Genomic DNA, 20,385 nt, shown 5'->3' with positions numbered 1-20,385 from the left:
GAGTTGTGGATGGGTGGACTGGCACTCTCCTTCAGAGTAGGGGAGGGGAAGAGCCTTAAAACTGGCAGGGCCAGGACACCAGGACTGGGAGTTGGGGGAGACTGCGGACCTTGGTGGGAAGGAGGGGAAACAGATCAGATCAGGAGCTGGACTGAGATTGGGACTGGCTGGGGAAAGAGACTAGGACAAAGATCTAGGAAACAGGAGACTGGGAAAAGGAGCCAGGGAGGGTGTTGGGAAAGGAGAGACTGTGACTAGAGGAGAAGCCCAGGGATGAAGACCAGGTACCAGTGGGAGGAGTGGGGGAATGTAATGATAATATTATTACCATACAATTTCACGTGCTAAGACTTGAGAATGCAGTAAATGACGGTTTTACAGTTGATTGTGTCTGGGCACAATGCCAACCACTGAGCAGAGCATTGGATCTCTCTCTCTCTGTCACATACCCACACACTTAAATACTCTCATTTACACACCCTAATCTTCTCAATGTTGCTGTATGTGCATTCAGGGCCAGCTCCAGGCACCAGCCCAGCAAGCAGCTTCTTGGGGCGGCGGGGCGGCACATCCGGGTCTTCTGCGGCAATTCAGCGGCGGGTCCCTCACTCCCTCTTGGAGCGAAGGACCTGCCGCCAAATTGCCGCCGAAGACTGAAGTGGCAGCGGTAGAGCTGCAGATTCCGATCGCAGCTTTTTTTTTTTTTTTTGCTGCTTGGGGCGGCCCTGTGTGCATTTATATTTTGCTGAAAGAGAAAGCAAATGAAAGTCCTTCTTTCATTTAGAGTGATCCCAGTGAAATGACACGAGCAGCCTATTTAGCCTTAATGCTGTTAGAAAGACCTTTGAATCTTACCCCCGCTGTTCATTGTGAGTAGCTTGGGTGATGCCAATGGGACTTGGTCATGTGAGCAAGAGCTGCAGGATCAGGAACTCCTCACTGCACTCCCCCATCAGTACAGTGTGCTACTGTAGAGAAGACCCAACTTCAGGAACAGCTGTACTGTTCCTGTACCATGGGAAACTGACAGTAGCAGCATGTAGATGAGAATATCTGGAACATATGCAGCCTAAAATGGTGTTCAGTTTAGCAACGCTCACTAGTCAACCTATGCAACACAGTGACAATAGTAGCAGCTGTGAAGTTTCTCATCTCAGCTGCTGGAAATACTCTATGCTTTCTGGCATACAGCAGCAGAGGTAAAGTGGCATTAGGAAAAGACAGTGGGAAAATTGTTACCCAGAGTGCAGTAACAGATGATAAACCTCACAATCCTAGCAGATTGGTTTAAACACAGGTAAGCCAGGACAAATGTGCCTTCCTCTCCAGCCTAATCTCCCCCAAACCAAAACCAGGCTCTAGAAATACATAAATATAGGAAGTCAAAATTAAATTTCTTTCCCACCCTATCTGCATATGCCAAGGGAATTCGACTATCAAAATAGCACTGTCTGTGATAAGGTAAACCTCACTTTTCTTTCTGATCTGCTGCAATTTCTGTGCACAAAGGACTGCTATGTAATGGAGCAGAATTCCTCTTTACTGTGTGAAAAACAAGCTGTCAGCAATTAGAGGCACCTCTGATATGGTGCAAATGTCGAATGCTTGGTTTTGTTCTGTGGTCTGCATGCAGTGAGTACAGGAATTGTAAGCCAGTTTTAATGGAAGAAGTACCCTGGATCTGCAGGCTTCATGCACCCCATCTGGAATGTTGTAAATATTAAGGAATGTGTTACTCCTTCCAATCTTTCAGTGTACTGTCCCTATGTGCACAGAGGGGCATTGGGAAATTAAAAGGCAAGTATAGCTGCTAAGTGTACAGAAATGTTTTGCAGCTTTTTTTTTCTCTTTTTAAATTTCATCCAGCATCAAAATCTGTTTCTCCAATCTTTATTTTCCATCCATGCAAATAAAGAATTGGTCCTGCTGTGGAGATGAAATACATTGCCATGCAAACAAGCAAAATATAGAGTTCAGAGATGCTGAGCACAAGTTCCTCCATTGCCAGATGTGAAATGAACAAGCGGTTTCAAAAATGTAATTTGTTTAAAAAAATAATTTGGTCCTTCTGAGCAATTTGGTGATTTAATGAGCACAGATGGATGTGGGATGAATTTCGAAAAGACAAGGGTTTAAAATATTTGCTCAGATTATTCCAGGACGAAGCACTATCCTTCCTAGAGTGTGAAGGTAATTAATATTCTCCATTATAGGCATAAACAACCATATGATCAGTTAAGGAATGCAGATACACCAATGACATGGAAGTTAATTCATAAATCAATTAGAGAATCTTGACTGCTGTGTATAATTAAGGTTATTTCAATTATAGCTTATTTTCAGATTTTAGACTCAGGAAATCAAAATGCTTAAAATCAGAAAATTTTCTTTACCGCTGCATATTGCAATTAGTAATATTTGTAACATTTTAAGCATTCTGTCTCTATAGATCCATTTGTTCTTAGTTGTAATAACACTGATCATACAGAACTCATCCTATGGCCCTCTCATTCTGCCACTACTCCATGTCACTGCACTTAATACAAGTATCACTGGTCACCTGTTTCACTGTCTGCACCATCCCTAGGCGCAATGTCAGACTGGGAAAATATGGGATATGCACCAGCATCTTAAGTCCACCCTTAGGAATTCTCCGCATCGTTGAAATGGTGCTTTCAAAGCAGTGCCACAACAGACAGCACAAAAGATGCTGGGGGGGATACCTTTCTTGCTTCTCTCATATTTGTTTCTGAAGCCTTGTCTATGTCAAGGCTGCACAGGTTTAATTCAAGGTGAGATTTTTACTTTCCCTACTGAATTAAGCTCAATTGATACATGTCAAATTAAGAGTGTCCTTGGTTTTGCACCCCTTCAACTCAACCAGTTTTTAAACTGGTTTAACCTTAAATCCATGTAACTTTGCAAACAGACAAGGACTGATATCTTTGCATTTCTCTCTGTTTACTCTGTTCTCTCTTTTCTTCCCTGTTTTGTGTGTGTGTGTGTGTGTGTGTGTGTGTGTGTGTGTGTGTGTGTGTGTGTGTGTGTGTGTGTGTGTGTGTGTGTGTGTGTGTGTGTGTGTGTGTGTGTGTGTGTGTGTGTGTGTGTGTGTGTGGCCACCTTATCTCCTCTCTCTGGGTTGGCAAAATCTGCAGCTTTATGGATAACAAGATGCAGAGCGGACTGCCAAACTCTAGAATCCTGGTCTTATTCTCTATGCTAGTTATCAGCCACTTCTGGAATAAAAATACTTCAGGACACTATGTAATGACTTAGAACATAAGAACGGCCATCAGGACCGGCGCTAGTGTTTTTAGCACCCTAGGCGCACGGCCATTTTGCTGCCCCGCGCACTGGTCCTGCGGATCTGGTGGAGCTGCCGCACGCGTGCCTGTGGGAGGTCCACCAGAGCTGTGGGAGTAGTGGACCGCCCGCAGGCACGCCTGTGGCAGGTCCACCGGAGCTGCCTGCCGCCCCCCTCCCGGCAAAATGCTGCCCTCCAATAATCCTGGTGCCCTAGGTGATTGCCTAGGCCACCTAAATGGAAGTGCTGGCCCTGACGGCCATACTGGGTCAGACCAAAGGTCCATCCAGCCCAGTATCGGTCTACCAACAGTGGCCAATGCCAGGTGCCCCAGAGGGAGTGAATACCTAACAGGCAATGATCAAGTGATCTCTCTCCTGCCATCCATTTCCAGCCTCTGGGAAACAGAGGCTAGGGACACCATTCCTTACACATCCTGGCTAATAGCCATTAATGGACTTAACCTCCATGAATTTATTCAGTGACTTAAGTGAAAGTAATGAATTAAGTGACCATAAATTTTAAAAAGACTCTTGTTTGCTACTGCAGAATAGGCCAGATATAATAGGCAAGCACACTTACAGGGCTACGCAGTATACCAAGTATTGCATGACAATCCATTGTGATTATTAATAGGCAATGATCACCATTTAAAAGTGGCAATTGCCAACAGCTTCCACATACAGTGGTGTGAGATACCACAGCTTTCTCCTATACTTAGAATAGGAAATAACTGTGTGATAAGCACATTGTATCTGCTGATGAATGCAGACTTTTTAACAGTGAGCACCATAGCTGCCTTATACATGTTTTGGCTGGTTTTTAATATACAGAGGGGCCTGACTTTTCTAATTCTAATAAACAGCTGGACAATCTATAGACTCAGATGGCTTAAAAAAAAAAAAGGAGGCTAGCAGAACTGCAGTGATGCTCATTCAAGCCGAACTTTGCCTCTTTCCCACAAACATTCCTTTACGTGCAAGTGACAGGCCAGACTGAAATTCTGAGCACCCTTAGCTCATAGGCAAACTCTTTGCCGTCAGCATACCTTTCCCGGTGCAATGGCTTGGGCTCAGGACGGATGGCTGCCATCGAAGAAGGTAGCTGCCTGGAGGGAGAAGGAATGGAAAAATTCAAATCCAAGGAGCCTGTTTTTCTGTGCAGTGGCTCCATCCCCATAGCTCCTTGCATTTCACTTTCAATTGGGCATGAACCTGCCCTGCCGTGGCTGGAGAGTGAGGAGAGTTCAGGTCCCACTGCTCCCTGCAGAGCTCCCTCCACAGCTCCCTGAGGGTCCGGTGTCGGAGACACAGATGGAGGGGATCGAGATTTCTTTTTTGCTGACGCGCCGGCTAAAAGTTTCAACAATCCGCTCTTCTTCTCTTTCTGAAAGGAAATCAACATGAAACACGTGACTGAGCAGCTCGCGGGTTGTTATTAAGCACCATTCTATTTGTTTCACATCGGAGAAAAATCTCACGATTCCATATAATAAACTCTATCTAAAAATGTGTTTTTATGTAGGGGAAACCAGATAAAATTTGCTCCTTTGCTAACAAAGATCATATCAAAGTACCAAATTGCTTTGCTTGGTCAGCAGACTAAGCAGGGAATGGATCCACAGTTGCCATTGTGCTAATGGATAATTAAATACCTTAAGGAAATGCAGCAGTTTCAGTGTGACACTAGGAATTTAAAGGGACGAACATCTCATCCAAAAATATAAAATAAATAATCAACCTGCCAACAAAGCCAGTATTCAGTGAGAGGAAGAAAATCCTTTTGTATGTATTCTTAGCACACAGCGAACCAACAATGCATTCACTATACTTCTACATCAGTGAGTTACTGACCAGGTTTTAATTTCTATCCATACTGTTTGCCAGTTATTCAATCATTCTAATTCTCTTCACTCAATGTTGTCTCTCCTTTTGCCAGATCATCTTCATCACCCGCATACCACGTGGCTTAAAAGCCATTGGATGTGGTGGAAGCAACTGCAAGTTCCAGCCCTGAGGGCTGATGGTCCCTTTTCCCTTCTACCTAAAGAATGCCCCCATGGGACCTGCTCAAAGGGTGGAGAGTCCGTGCAAAAGCCTCTCTGCTGCAAAGTCTCCTAATCCGACTGCATTCAGGAGGAGAAAGGGGGACACACAAGTGAAGCAGGCAGGAGGAACCTCTGCTGGCCTGAAGAGACAACACAAGAGGGTAGTGTTGTGGCAGGCCATAGATTTGCTATTAAAGGAGATCCAAAGGCCAGGAATGCTCCCATGGGCTGCTTCCCACAAACAGCCACCATCTTCCTGTTGGAGGATGGAGTCCATCTTCCCAGCCCTTGATTAGTTCTCTGCTTAAAGCCATCTAATTGGGCATTGCGTAGTCAGTGGGGGATGGGGTGAACTTCACCAACAGTGAATGTCTCTAGTCTGAAACTCGACGTATACAGAAACGCAACGGGAAACCCAAAATTGTTTGAACTGTTTGAAATTTGGTAGCAAAAAAAAGGTCAGTGTAAGAGAATCTCACTATATTTCATCTATGACAAGACAAGGAATATGAATAAATGCAAAGCTTCTTTTATGAAAGAGCAGCATGTTTATTGGGCCGCCCACTCCTAGTCCATACTCAGGTAAAGCTTGCATTGGCCACAATAAGAATTTTCCATCCATAAGGACAGAGTCAGAACAGAGCATCTCATGCTCCCCGGGCGCCGCTCCCCCCAGCTTCCAAGAGTAGAAAGGAACTTAAACCTACCGGTCTGAGCCAGTGGAAGCAAGAGAGGAAAGAAAGCTGACTCTGCAGCACACTTCCTGCTCCCTCCTGACCCTGAGGAAGCCCCTCCACAAGAGCTCCACAGGGGTACAGATTTGCAAATTCAGAGAGGGTAGGACTGTGGCTGAATGTTTTTCCCCATGCCCTGGGGCAAAATGGAACAAGCTAGAACACCACACCACATCCTCCGAGGCAGTGCTTAGGCAGGGGCAGCACAGTTCATATAGGACCCAGGAGGCAAGCAGCAATGCAGATCCATAGGGCTCCCATGTAGATGGCTCATGCTTCTGGAGAGCCTTGAGATTTGGGACTGGAGCTCTGTCCTCTTTTTCTGTGGGGGGACAAACCCTGCCCCTAATGGAAGAATTCCTGGATAACTGAACTCACCCTAGCTGGTGACTAACCCACACTGGGGAACATGAGGCCCTGCGTAAGGATTTCAGGCCTTGGCTTATAACAGTGAATACTAGCTATTACAGGATTACTTTTTAGGTCTAATACATACACCACTTCCACACTGGAAGTTACAAAATTAACAACAGTGAGTTAAAATACAGATCATTTATGAAATTTCACTTTCACAGTAAACCATAATCCTGATATTGGCATAGGTGCTGGAACAAGGGGTGCTGGGAATGCATCTGCACCCTCTGGCTTGAAGTGGTTTTCATCATATACCGGGTTTACAGTTTGGTTCAATGGCTCTCAGCACCCCCACTATACAAATTGCTCCTGCATCCCTCGATATAGGTGGCTGAAAATATCATAATGGCATGTTTCTAATTTGGGGAAAACATATGTTTTCTTGAGTCCTTGTCATAGAATCTCATCTTGCACTTCTGAAAATCATCTGGAAAAATTCTACCATGCACTTACCTTAAGCACGTGCACATCCAGAACATTAGCTCCTTCAGCTAAAAAGTTTTGTGAGGGAAGAGAGTGCATGGCAAAATAAGCCATATACTGGGACACTGAGTACAGCCTTAACTGTACTTGCAACCAGTGCTCCATTATGCGGCGCACTAATAAATAGTCATTTATTAACTATACAGCCATGTATACTATACTGCAAGGAGGCTGTTCATTTATTTGTTATTGTATGTGAAGTTCAAACTATTGCCTAAGATTATACTCAGAGATTCAGGGATATGAAATTTAGGTGTATTTGGTCATTTATTCTGTAATAGGATCCCTGGAGGGAAAAAAAGCACAGAGAAATTGCAGTACAGGTGGAACAGAAAGTTTCTATCTACCAGCAGGAACACTATTTGGAAACACGTGACAGCATTTTATTTATTCTCTGTAGACACAATGTCTTGTACAAGATTTAAAGTGATGCTCTTTTAATGCTGATTACTGAATTCATTTGTCAAAGAAGCTTTACAGAATAAGAGGGGGAAATACAATGAAGTAAGTATAAACATTTAGTACACAGATCGAATTTACTCTAATTCACCTATAGTATCTAATGTCTCTGCTCCTGAAGTTCTCTGATGTGCTCTCTTCTGCTATGGCAGAACAGTAAGAGAACAGAGATGCCAATGCATAACAACATGGGAGAGCAAAAGCAACAATGCAAAGTGTCGCTCTTACATGGTGCCTCTGGGACGCTGGCTACCGGTTTTGTGAGCAAGGGGTCTGAACTCAACCTCAAGAGCCAAACACCCCCCCGAGCTTGGAAGAGGTTTAGATCAAACACTGTGGCACGATGCATCTGTATTTTATGGTTCACTCTATAAACTAAGGGCCTAATGATGTCAAGGTGCTGCAGATCCCAGTAAAGTCAATGGAGGTTGAGGGCACTCAGCACCGCACAGGATTACATCATAAATATTAAATTAATCCACTTGGAAATGTCAGAAAATAAAAAAAAACAATTATCTGCTAAACACCTGCTCTATGATCCAAACAACCACCATGGGAACCTCAGGCAGTAACTCACTAAAACCACTAGAAAATAACTGTGTTTATTTAAATCTGTAAGTATAAGAAATTGCCATCCTCATAAATATTAAGTTCAGTGATTCTTCATGAAGTCAGATACCTTCCCCTTCCCTACAGATCACTGACACAATATACTTTAATGACGCTAGCATACCGGCTCAATATGCATTTTAAGGTGTTTTACACAGTACAATATCTACTCAATGGCTCCAAAGGAACAGTTACAGTGCATTGGTGAACGCTTTGGGAGCTTTTAACTGGAAGATTTACACATGCACAGTATTTCCTGGAGCCCCAGTGCTTGGGGCTTCAGCCTTGTGGGAGGCACTGGGGTTCTGGGCTTCTGTCCGCAAGATGCGCTGGGGCTCATAACTTCAGCGGGTTTGAAAATATTTACCAGAGCTCTGCTCTGGAGGGCTCTGGCTGAATTTAAGCCATGCCTATGTGGTAGCTGCTTTTTTAATTTAAATAACTTGGCAAATTACATTTTCAACAAATTCTACATTATACACTAATATCAGAGTGGTAGCCATATTAGTCTGTATCTACAAAGACAATGAGGAGTCCGGTGTCACCTTACAGCTTAGGCCCAAATAAATCTGTTAGTCTTTAAGGTGCCACTGGACTCCTCATTGTTTACATTATAGACTGTTGGTTTCCCAAAATGTATTTGACTATTAAAGCTATTTTTCAGTTAGAGAGCACAAAAGGGAAATATATTTATGCCCTTCTGTAAATTAAAAAGTGATCGAGACTGAGATTTTGTTTACAAGACAAACTTCACCCCTGCAAAGCTTGGCCTGAATTTCTACAGCCAAGCTATACAATCCCTGATAATAGGGAGGTGGAATGTAAATGATGATACAGTGTTAAGAGTTGGAACGCAATACACCGCTACCTCAATATAACGCCACTCGATATAACACGAATTTGGATATAACACGGTAAAGCAGTGCTCCGGGGGGTGTGTGTGTGTGCACAGTCCGGTGGATCAAAGCTAGTTCACCTATAATGCGGTTTCACCTATAATGCGGTAAGATTTTTTTCGGCTCCCAAAGACAGTGTTATATCGAGGGAGAGGTGTAGTAGAATCACATAGAAGCTATTTTTTTAAATAATATTTTTTCTAATCTGATAAGCATTTTTATAAACTTAAACTAAACTGTGGGTTTGGGAAAATTAAGAGACAACATGGGCTACTGGACTGAGCATAGGACTGGTCGCCAGGAATTTGAAACTGCTCATCACTTTTCCACCACTGACTCGCTGTGTGGCTTTGCACAAGACACTTACAGATGAACTGTAGAGCAGCACTGCCCATTGGTACTGTGGTTACATTGCAATATTGATATTATGGGTTTGGATGATTCCAAATAAGACTTTTAAATTCAACATTTTCTCCAATTTAACTAGGTCCTGGGAGTGCTGCATATCTGCTCTCAGCTTCCTATCACGTTACCTTCCAGGTCCTCCAGAGACATTGCCAAAGCTCTCTGACAGAATGCAGGTGCTCAGATTCTGATATTCCTGACATTTCTAATTTAAAAAGCGGACAGAATTGTTTTGAACCTACTGTGCTTGGCAGTTCACTGTAAAACTCTCTGTTCCTGCTTCCCCATTTGTAAAAGGGGTACAAGTAAAATCTATCTACCTCACAAGGGGACTGTGAGAGTTAATTAATGTTTTCCAAGCAGTACATTTCTTTAAGAGTGGCCGGTTTTTTCCTTGGATTTTTAGCAGCACAGAAATGCAGTGCTCTTTAGCAGTTCTGCCTTCCAAAATGGAATCCCAGTAATGATTCATTTTGAGTGTCCAATTATTATGCATTCATTTAAAATTCGGTATAATAGCAGCCATCATTCATCAGGAATTAATTTAATATTTATAGCTGTCCTGGGCAGTTCTTTCTACAGCAGTTTCACTGTGATTCAGTTAAGCATTAATTAATGAACATAAAATGTTATAAAAAAGTGTATGCAAATTAGTTACAGGACCCAGTAAGTTCTGGGGGTAGAAGAGAAGTTTTTGGAGCACATAACGGAGGCCTTTCTGGAATAAAAGTTTTGAATGTATTTTCCTCTTGGCTTAGCAGAACAATGTTAGGTTTCCTTCCTCCAGCAATGGAAGGGAATACAGATTCCTGGGTAACATTCTTTTGTCAGAGGTCTGTAATCCACTATAACAAGCTTTGAAAGTATTTAGCTTTCTTGGTCTAGTGATCAAATTTCCATTTGACAATGAATTATGTTTGACACTGTCAGCTTCCTGGATCGGCCATGTTGATGGACCCATTGTACAGTCAATGCCTGACTGTGAGTTGCTGTCAATATCTTTAAATAGCACCGAATGTGGGTTTTGGTTTTTGATTATATGTTCAGTCTGCGTGTGCACAGTGTTCATTTGAGAAGGGTTAATTCTTTATCAAATGAGTAAAATTAGCCCTGGCAAATACATTTTAGTGTAGTTATAGTTGATAAAAAAGTGATTGTAAAAGTGGAGCAGATCTGCAGCCATTGGATGTATTCAGTGTCATAATTCCTGACTTCAGTGACAAAACCAATAACCCAATTGCGCTCCTACGGAGGGGTGCCTGTGGAAATCAGTCCCTGGCAGCACATTAGCAGGAGGAGTGACAGCATTGTGGCCTGGACCCCCGCATGTGGGGAGGCCGATGTGGGGACATGTATTGCTTCCTCCATGTACGTAAATAAATCACTATGGGGAATGTGCTGAAACGTTAGTACAGCCTGAGTTTAAAATATATCATTATCTTAAAATAACATCGCAAAATATTTAAACGTTGGAATTTTCAGCTTCACAGTACGTTGGAGGTGCCTCTTGACATCCCAATAACACTCTCATCTTGGGCTTATAAACAGCTCTTCTTTCAGCCTGAGAGGGTTTTTCTGAGCCTAGGACAGAGCTATTTAGGTAACTGAAGGGTTTTTCCAGTTTACAAGGTAATAATCAGATCATAGTCTAAATAAACACTGAGACCAAGGTGTTTTATAGAGAAAATATATATTTGCCATCCTAAGAAACAGAAAATCTCATTTTACCTTTCTCACTCTAAAGCTCCCGATACTGAATTTCCTACCAACTCAGCCTCATTAAATAAATGAGGAAACTTTATTGCAGTTGATAGAAAAATGGGATCCAGACAATTAAATTAGGTATTTTTCATGTAACACCAGCTACATCAATAGATAAGAAAGCCAGAGGGAAAAAGTCTTAATTAAAAATTTGGTTTCAATGCTATCCGTCTGGGAGGGTAGTAACAATCAGGGAGCACTTCCTCAGGTCAGTAGCTGTAAACCACCACTTCCACTGCTTATTTAACCTTGGTCAGTCCTTGCTGCAGTCAATTTGTATTATAGTTTTGGATGCTATACATTCCTTCTACTATTCCAAATCGGCTTTTTATGATGGAAAGGTAGGATCAAATTGTTAATTCAGATATAAGAGGTGTGAATGAATTTTCAAACTTGGATCACGGGAGATTTTAATTACTGGAATTGAGATTGTGATAATAACCTAAACTAAGGAGAACACTATGGTAGAGAAGGGTCCAAATGAGAACTCTGGATCTGAAATACCTCAGAATTTATATATGAACTTTCCATCTTGATTTTGCTGAATAAAATCCACTGGTCATCACTAAAAAGGTCAGTATTTATCAACTGATAATAACATACAGTGGTAAGTAGTTATTTCTGGTTCTAGGTAGAGGCTAATTCTGTGTTATCTCATACCACTACATTGTGTGGAAATTCATGGCAAATATTTACCTTTTAATGGAGACCACTGCCCATGGTCAGTGGTCTGTAATTATAATGTTATGACATGAGTCAACTGCTGTGGAGCACGTAGGACTTAATCATAATATTATTAGTTTTCAGATATCACGAGGGTTGCACCACAAGGAAGTTATACCTTATGAACATTTTAAATAATTCTTTAATTTAATACGTGGTGAAAAGTAAAACAACGTTTTTAAAGCACTTGGAAAAACTACAGATAAATCCCTGTCTATTAGATCTGGTCAGAACATTTCAAATGAAAGTAAAGTTTAGAAAGAGAAAGAAGCTGTAATAATTCAGGTGCCAATTTCACAAAGGACTTAACCATTGACTTCAGTGGGACTTAAGCATGTCCTTAGAGTTAAGCACATGCTTAAGTACTTTGCTGAATGGGGCTTGAGGCAGGATTATATAAAGTGATAAAGAGAGGCTCTTAAAATATATTTAAATATTCAAATCAGGTAAAAATTAGATCTTAAAAAATAGATGGAACCAAGTTAGCAAGCTAATTAGAAAGGAAAAAAACTAGATGTTGAAGTACAGACAGTATTAACTATTAACAGGGTTCTTCAAATATGCTGCATTTGCAAGAAATGGAAGTAAGAGAGAAAATTAGTTCACTAAAATATAATGAATTGGAGAGAGGGATTAAATTATAACAGATTTGTTACATTGGTATTTCTCTCTCTCTTTTTTCTTTTTAAACAGAGGAGGAAGTTGATGGAGAGACGCCTGTCCTAGCTCATCATATTTCCTGGTCTGTTACAGAGGGTTACAGCTGATAGTGTACAGTGGATATGATTATCAAAAGAATGGGAACTTTAAAAATAGATAATGTACCATATGCCCAGACAACAACTTTCAGTGTCAGTACTTAGTGGGAAGGGCTAAAACAGTCAACCTTGTTACTGGAAAAATGAAACCATCTCAATAACCTGGTAAAATTATCCAGAACTGCACCCTGCTAAAGTGGAATGACCCAAAATGGACAGTGTGTAAGATCCCATAATCTCTGACGTCAATGACAAAACTTCCATTGATTTCAATGGGGTCAGGGTTTCACTCAGCATCTCTAATGGCTAATGCCTGCATTGAAGAGTTTAGACTAGTGGGTTCTGATTATAGCTCTGACACTGACTTGTGGCATGGCCTGCACATGCTATTGCTGAGAATACAGTTGAAAACAATCAGTTCAGGAAAATAGTGGCTGGATTGATGGGGACATTTAAAAACAATGGTGGAAGTTCTTTGTTTTTAATCGTAATTCTGACATTTGGGTAGAGGTGGAGGAAAATCACAACAGACTCACTAGTTGTTATATTATGGATTTGTAGGTTATATTAACTGAAGACGAACTAGGACTCTCCCCTAATAATTCTTTCTTGCCCAACATCTAAGAAGCTAGTGCAGCATGTCACCCTGGCTCCTGGGATTATTTGCATATTAAATAAATAAGTCACCCTGCAACCTGGCAGAGGAAATAGCATTTATCCATTTCACACGTAGCCTTCCATTTGCCACAAATGGATTATTAAAATCAGAGTCAGAAGGGATAACACTATAAAACAATTTAGCATCATAAAATTGCCAGTCCCTAGGATCTATGGCCCCTTAGAATAATTTCATCCAAAATTTGATTTTTCAAACAAGCATAGGACATGTTTTCTCTTCCACATATACATCCCTAAAACAAATTATTAGATTAATCAAGAAGGCATTGTGAAACCTAGCATATTTCTCAGCATTTTCTGGTATAGAACAAATATGAAATCAATTATTTAGTCAGATATGCCAGACCAATTGTATGTTATGGACCATTTAAATTAATCTAATGTACAATATAAGAATTTGTTTGGAAACATTTGTTGAAATAGAAAATAATATATTTGAACTGCAGCAGAATCTACCATGTCTTTATTGATTCAACTTTTTATTGATAACTTGTGATTCTGATATGAGAAAAAGATTTATAAATAAATCAGATGTTAAACAAATAAATTAGAATTAGTTCTTTAACCATCAAATTATTTAGATGATTGACTAGTTAACTCTGGTTCTAGTCTTTCTTATAAGAAAAAGGAAAGCTTTGGGATTAACACCTACATTTGTAGAAAGCCATAGCAAACTAACTTGTTGAATATTTGAATAAAAAAGAATCAATAACAAAATATGGTTTGACACACTTTAACCTTATGCATACAAAGTTAACACTATTTGCTGGCTTTCATGGGGGATGGATTTCATTTGAGAAGCAAACAAAATGATTTAGTCTCGCTTTGTAACTTTGTTAAAGGACAGATAGCGGAGACTTGTAGTTTTACAGAAAGAAGAAATATGGGTACAAATTTTGATTTTTGTAAGTCATTTTGTCCCATATTTCTAATGTATCTATTTCCACTTGGCTAGTGCTGTTATGACAGCCATACTAGCTCAGGCTGGAACTTCATCAGTTCTAACAAACTAAGCAATATTGGGCGGGTCCATTGTACTCATATGGGTGTTGGAAGAAGTGTATTCTTCTCTCAGAATGAATGGCCAGGCCCAGAAAGAGGCCATGCGTAAGCAATGCGAAATTACCAAACTTTGCATGTACTAGCCATTGCTCATAAATACACAACAATGAAATAATCCCACAAACAATTCATAAAAGATGCACTGAATTACAGAAGTAAAATGAGATTGATTTTATTATACTCCCTTGAGTGTGGCCTAGAAGCTAGAAGAACAAACATTGCTACCACTCTCGCAACATATTTCTGGGAATTAGCAAGAAGACGGTCACACTGCTGTTGTGATATGACAGCATTAAAGTCAGGGGCAGAATGAGAGTGGCCCTAGGGATTTTTAAAAAGTTTTAATAGTTGACCTGACCAAGGTCGGCTCCAGCTTTTTTGCTGCCCCAAGCAGCAAAGAAAAAAAAAGAAAAAGAAAAACCCGATTGAGCTGCCACCGAAGTGCCGCCGAAGAGGAAGACATGGAGTGAAGGACCCACCGCTGAACTGCCAGCAAACACTAAAGCCAGCAAACACTACTACTAGGCCAAAATGCACCAGCTATGGTTAGGTGAGTGGTGAGCCAATACCATTGCTTTTCTGATCCCTTTCTATTAGACTGTTCATTTTATTGTGCTATCCTCTCATTACACCTTCACTCTATTTGTCTGTTCTAGCCACCTATTGCATCCTGCCATATAGGGCTTGTCTCCACTTACTGGGGGATTGCTGAATGGCAATTGATCCACTGGGCGTCGATTTAGTGGGTCTAGTGAAGACCTGCTAAATCGACCGCCGATCGCTCTCCTGTCGACTCCAGTACTCCACCGGAATGAGAAGCATAAGGTAAGTTAATGGGAGAAACTCTCTCATCAACCCAGCGCAGTGTAGACACTGCAATAAGTCAACATAAGGTACGTCGACCCCAGCTACGTTATTCATGTAGCTGGAGTTGCGTAACTTAGGTCAACTTAGCTCCATGGTGTAAACCTGCCCATAGACTCAGAGCTCTTTGGGGCAGGTCTGTCTCTGTTACATGTTTGTATACACCCTCACACAATGGGGGTACTGACACTTGACTGGGGTTCCCTGGTGCAACCACCATACAAATAATTAATAATATGCCTACACATTGCACTAGCAGCACTTCTAACAACACTTCTCTTTATCCAGCAACCTAATCTGCTAATACCAAAGAGTGCAATATGAACTCAATGCGAACTCTGATAACTTCAATTAATAACAGAAACTGGTAATTTTTAAAAAAAATCGACAATAAAATAGTAAACCTCAAATGCTACTCTTGAATAGTGAAGATTCTGCTTAAATAGTTCACATCTTAAACAAGACACAAGTCCCATTAAAAAAAAAAAAAAGCACTGCCTTCCTGGAATAGAAATGACAGATTTAGGCTGATATTTTGCCTCCAGTGCAGTACAGGCAGGTATAAACTCTTTTACTACAATCATACAACAGGAGCAGAAGGAGATTTCTTCTGGACCCCAGCTGCTGATTGCCTGAAGCAATTTGCCTTGAAGAAGCAGGAGCTTATCATTTTTATATTAGCTACTATATAGTGTAAATGCAAATGCTATTCTTATTCATAAAAAAATGTTCAATTCCGTTTTCCATTATGGTTATTTTTGGTTTTGTCTCCCTAACTAAGATACAATAGCAACATGCCAACTTTATGAAATAAAGTATCTAAACAAGAATGACATTCTATTTGATTCTATTGGTTCTTATGCTACTATCATCACTGTTGCATCTGAGCACCTTCCAGCAGTGCATTAAGCAATGAGACAACACATCAGCCACATATTTGTTCTCTCATCCGCCTCCCAGCGAGAGAAGTGTGTGCACTGGAGTATTTTGTTTTTTATTTTTTTTCCCCGTGGTAGAACATTTGAATACGTGTAAGTATCTGACCTGCACACAGGGAAGAAAAGAATTGGCAATGGGAGGCACTTGGGTATTAGACACTACTTACAGCAAAAGCTTTGTGGTGTACAGGTATGTGTGTGTTCCAGAAATTTCTGGAAAGTATGACATTTGATCCTGTAGCACATATCAGGCATTTATACAACAAGGCAACAGTACCTGACGTGTTCAGGAACTGAGGAATCATTTTCTTCAGTACATTAGTTCTAATGCAAACTACAACTGGATACAATGTAAATGTGACCAGAAATTGTTAAAAAGCAAATGCATAAAGCTATCCAAAATCATTATTGCTTATTACACCTATGTATAAGGTTCTACTTATCATGGCACCTGGACACAATCTGCATAGGTTAGAACAATACCGAGCAAATCTCCCTAGAACAGGGAGGATCCGCTTTGTTGAATTTCCATGAATTTCTTCTGAGAGTAGTTGTCATGGAGAGGCTTAAGAGAAGATGCAGTGGCTGCAGGAAATAGGGCCTGCACTATTTAAGGCTTTAAAGATAATGAGCAGCAACATTAATTTCACCTCAAGTGAACTGGCAGCAAGTACAGAGCACATGTGCAATATTCTTTTATATCAGCTGTATTTCCAGCTACAATTACAGAAGCTTCCAAATATCCATCAAGGTCAGCCCTAGGATGGCCAAAACCTGCATCTGAGAGAAAGGAGTGAAACCTCTTGGCTAAAGATGAAAGAAGACATTACTGGTCACTGCTGCTGCTGCTTGGAAGTCCAAGAGCAAAGTCTAATATGTTCTCAACATTGTGGAAGACATTAATAATAAGCAAACAAATACCCTCAGGGCTTGGCTACTCTCCAAACTCCAAAGCGCTGCTGCGGGAGCACTCCCGCGGCAGCGCTTTGAAGTGCGAGTGTGGTCGCGGTGCCAGCGCTGGGAGAGAGCTCTCCCAGTGCTGCACGTACTCCACCTCCCCATGGGGATTAGCTTGCAGCGCTGGGGCACTGTTTACACTGGCACTTTGCAGTGCTGTAACTGGCTGTGCTCAGGGGGGTGTTTTTTCACACCCTTGAGCGAGAAAGTTGCAGCGCTGTGAAGCGCCAGTGTAGCCAAGGCCTCAGTGGCCCAAGTCTTGCAAGTATGCACATGCTTAACTTTCAGTTGATTCAGAGGGACTATTTAGGCTTTGTCTATACACAGAAACTGTACCATTTTAACTTTAAATTGGTTTTTAAACTGATTTAGTTAAACTGGGGCAAGACTCTTTGTGAACACACTTATGGTGCTTTAAGAGTGACTTATTTTAGTTTAGCTGAAATTTGTTCCTAATCAACTTAATCCAAAATAGGTCTGGGTTAAACTGGAACAAGAGTGTCTACACAACCCGCTGCAGTCTGAATTCACACCTTAAATATGGGCTGGGGAGAGATGGGACTTCCCCTTCCCCTGCATGGGCTGCTCCCAGGGCTGTGTCAGACCTACCTTTCCCCCAGCTGCGGGAAGCTCCACGGCTGCTGGCTCGGAGCCCAGCTCTGAAGGCAGAGCTGTCGTAAGCAGCACCACAGAAGTGAGGGTGGGGCATGGTATAGTATTGCCACCCTTACTTCAGCACTGCTGCTGATGGTGGTGCTACCTTCAGAGTTGGGTGCCCAGCCAGCAGCCACTGCTCTCCAGCCACCCAGCTCTGAAGGCAGCACCACTGCCAGCAGCAGTGCAGAAATAAAGGTGGCAAGATTACATCCCCACTACAGGAGCCTTGAGATTACTCCCCACATACTTCTTTTGGATGGAACCGCCACGGTTAACCCATCGTGAAATTTCATATCTAAATATCTGAAACCATGAAATTAAAGATTTTAATCTATGATCATGAAATTTTCCAGAATAGACTGTGAATGTGGTAGGGCCCTAAACATTGTATATAAACTGCATGGGGTGCTTTACCAGCCAAAGGTCTCTGAGGACTTGAGAGGAGGCAGGAGTGAGCGGGCCCTGCCACACTTCTAACATGCTTAAACTTAAACACATGCATACATCTTTGCAGGATTGTGGTTTATGGGTTTGCCTTCACAGGGACACTCAGGAAAATTAATCCAAATTAACTTTTTAAGAGGATTAGTTAATCCATATTAAACACCTATATGAACATCCTCATTCAGAAGTAAAGTGGCTTTAATTTGGTTTAGTTTAATTCACTTTGGAAGTGAATTAAGACAAACCAAATTAAGGCCACTTTAATTCTGAGTGAGGTTGTTCACACACGGGTTTAATGCAGATTAACTAATCCACTTCACATTCAAACCTTTAGTTAATTCGGATTAATTTCCTAGATGCCCCTTGTAGACAAATTCTTAGTCTGCTCCAATTCTTCAAAATGCTTCCCCTGCTAACTCACAGCACTCTTATCCAGACTGAGTTTAAGCCTGCCACTAGAATAGATGGGTTTAAATTTAAAAACTGTTCTTAAAACTTTTTTTTTTTAAAGTTGGAAAACCAATTTCTCCTCTGTGTCTGGCCAACTCACAGCTTCTGTGTTTCCCCACCACAGCAGATGCCATCATGATTATCTGAAACTGCTTGTCGAATTTTCCCCTTCCCCCCACCCCCTCCCCGAAAGCTTTATATATGAGGAATAAACTCTTGCTGGGGAAAACACAGCTCCCTGAAGTCAGCTAAAATAGTCAACCAGTTCCACTTTAAAATGTGTTGTAATTTTTAACATATCCACAGAGTTTATTGTGTTTAATTATTTTCACCTTCCCAGCCATCCTCTGCCAATGAGTCCTGCAGATGGCCTGTGGTTAAGAGTTTTCAGAAGAGTGACTACGGTGACCACTGATTTATAATAAACATTTTGAGTTTCACAATATTAGTTTTCTATAAATACACACATTAGTGAATCTTTAAGTGACCAAAGTATATTTAAAAAACAAAATGACGATCAGATGGCCTCTGGTTTTACATTTAGCCAGTTTCTAAAGACCTGGCTTCAGTTTTTTACTTTAAGTCTGAAGTCATTATGAATTATAGACTTTGTGGAGATATTGCATCTAATAACAAACATTTTCTTCACTATGCTTTAAAAATTCCTAAAGATGATTTTTGTCCCAGGAAGTATTTTTAAATGCTTGATTCGGAAACCCTTACTCATCGCTGAGTAGCAACTCATACTGAAGCAAATCCCATTGACATCAGTAGCACTGCTCCTGGGTAAATGCTACTAGCATGAATAAGGGCAGCAAAATTCAGTCCACAGAACCGGATTCAGAGTCCGCTGAAGTCAATGGGAAGAATTGATTAAATGATTCTGTTCATATGCTGAGAAGCAGGAAAAGGAAAGCATGTGTGAGGGGCGGGGGGATAACCATTACAGTGATGATGAACTTGATTAATTTGTTATATGTGAAAGTACCATGTGACTGGTTACAACTTGGTCTGGAAGGAATGATTAGACATCACATATTCTGGCAAAGAAAAGATATCAAGAGTGTCTCGAGGCTCAGTTTGCCATATGGCGAAATGATTGCTCAGGGCTTTCTAATCCTACTGTGATCACAAAATTAAAAACAAATGTAAGCAGAGTCAGGATAAGCTCTACACTGACATCTGGTGGAAAGAATTTCAGAGAGTGTATTTGCATAGGCACGCCTACCCTATCCCAGACTCCCAAGCTGTGGGACTGCTTGGTGACAAATTGCTCACCCTCAGTTGGGTGGTACTGGCTAGACATGGGACATGGGTTCCAAAACCCAGAGAATTGAGAGAGGCTGGGGACAGGTATCTGTGTCTGGTGGTGCAGGTGCCTTGTGGAGCCAGAAGCACCAGTTGCACCCCCTCCTCTCTCCACTGTGGAATGTCAGAGTTGATTTTTTTATTCCCTTAAGAATTTAAATACAGGTTACTGAGCTGAAATCACTTTGAGCTAATGGTGCACTAGCACTGGGGCTCCCCTACTATGAGCTGGAATCACTAAGAGCTGAAAATCACTAAAAAGCTAAAATCACTGAGCTGAGAGCACTGAGTATGGTGCTAACTAGTGGGGAGCCCAAAGCTATACTGTGGAGCAGAGCTGCTGGCGGAGTGGAGCAGATTGTGGGGATGGCTGGAGCGGATCACGGGACAGCTGGTGGAGTGGAGCGGCTGGCAGAGTGGAGTAGCTGTGGGAC

The 20,385-nt window shown here is 41.4% G+C and overlaps 1 protein-coding gene across 1 annotated transcript in view; it reads right to left on the bottom strand.

Annotated features, from left to right (window-relative positions):
• Positions 1 to 20,385, bottom strand: part of SH3RF3 (SH3 domain containing ring finger 3) — a 413,174-nt gene that overhangs the window by 9,532 nt on the left and 383,257 nt on the right. The window contains exon 9 of the mRNA XM_050921775.1: positions 4,353 to 4,690. Within this exon, the coding sequence (XP_050777732.1) occupies positions 4,353 to 4,690 (338 nt within the window). The remainder of the gene's footprint in view (positions 1 to 4,352; positions 4,691 to 20,385) is intronic.

This window comes from Gopherus flavomarginatus, chromosome 1 (genome assembly GCF_025201925.1).
Source record: "Gopherus flavomarginatus isolate rGopFla2 chromosome 1, rGopFla2.mat.asm, whole genome shotgun sequence".
Taxonomy (NCBI): domain Eukaryota; kingdom Metazoa; phylum Chordata; order Testudines; family Testudinidae; genus Gopherus; species Gopherus flavomarginatus.
This window is presented reverse-complemented; position numbering and strand designations above follow the sequence as displayed.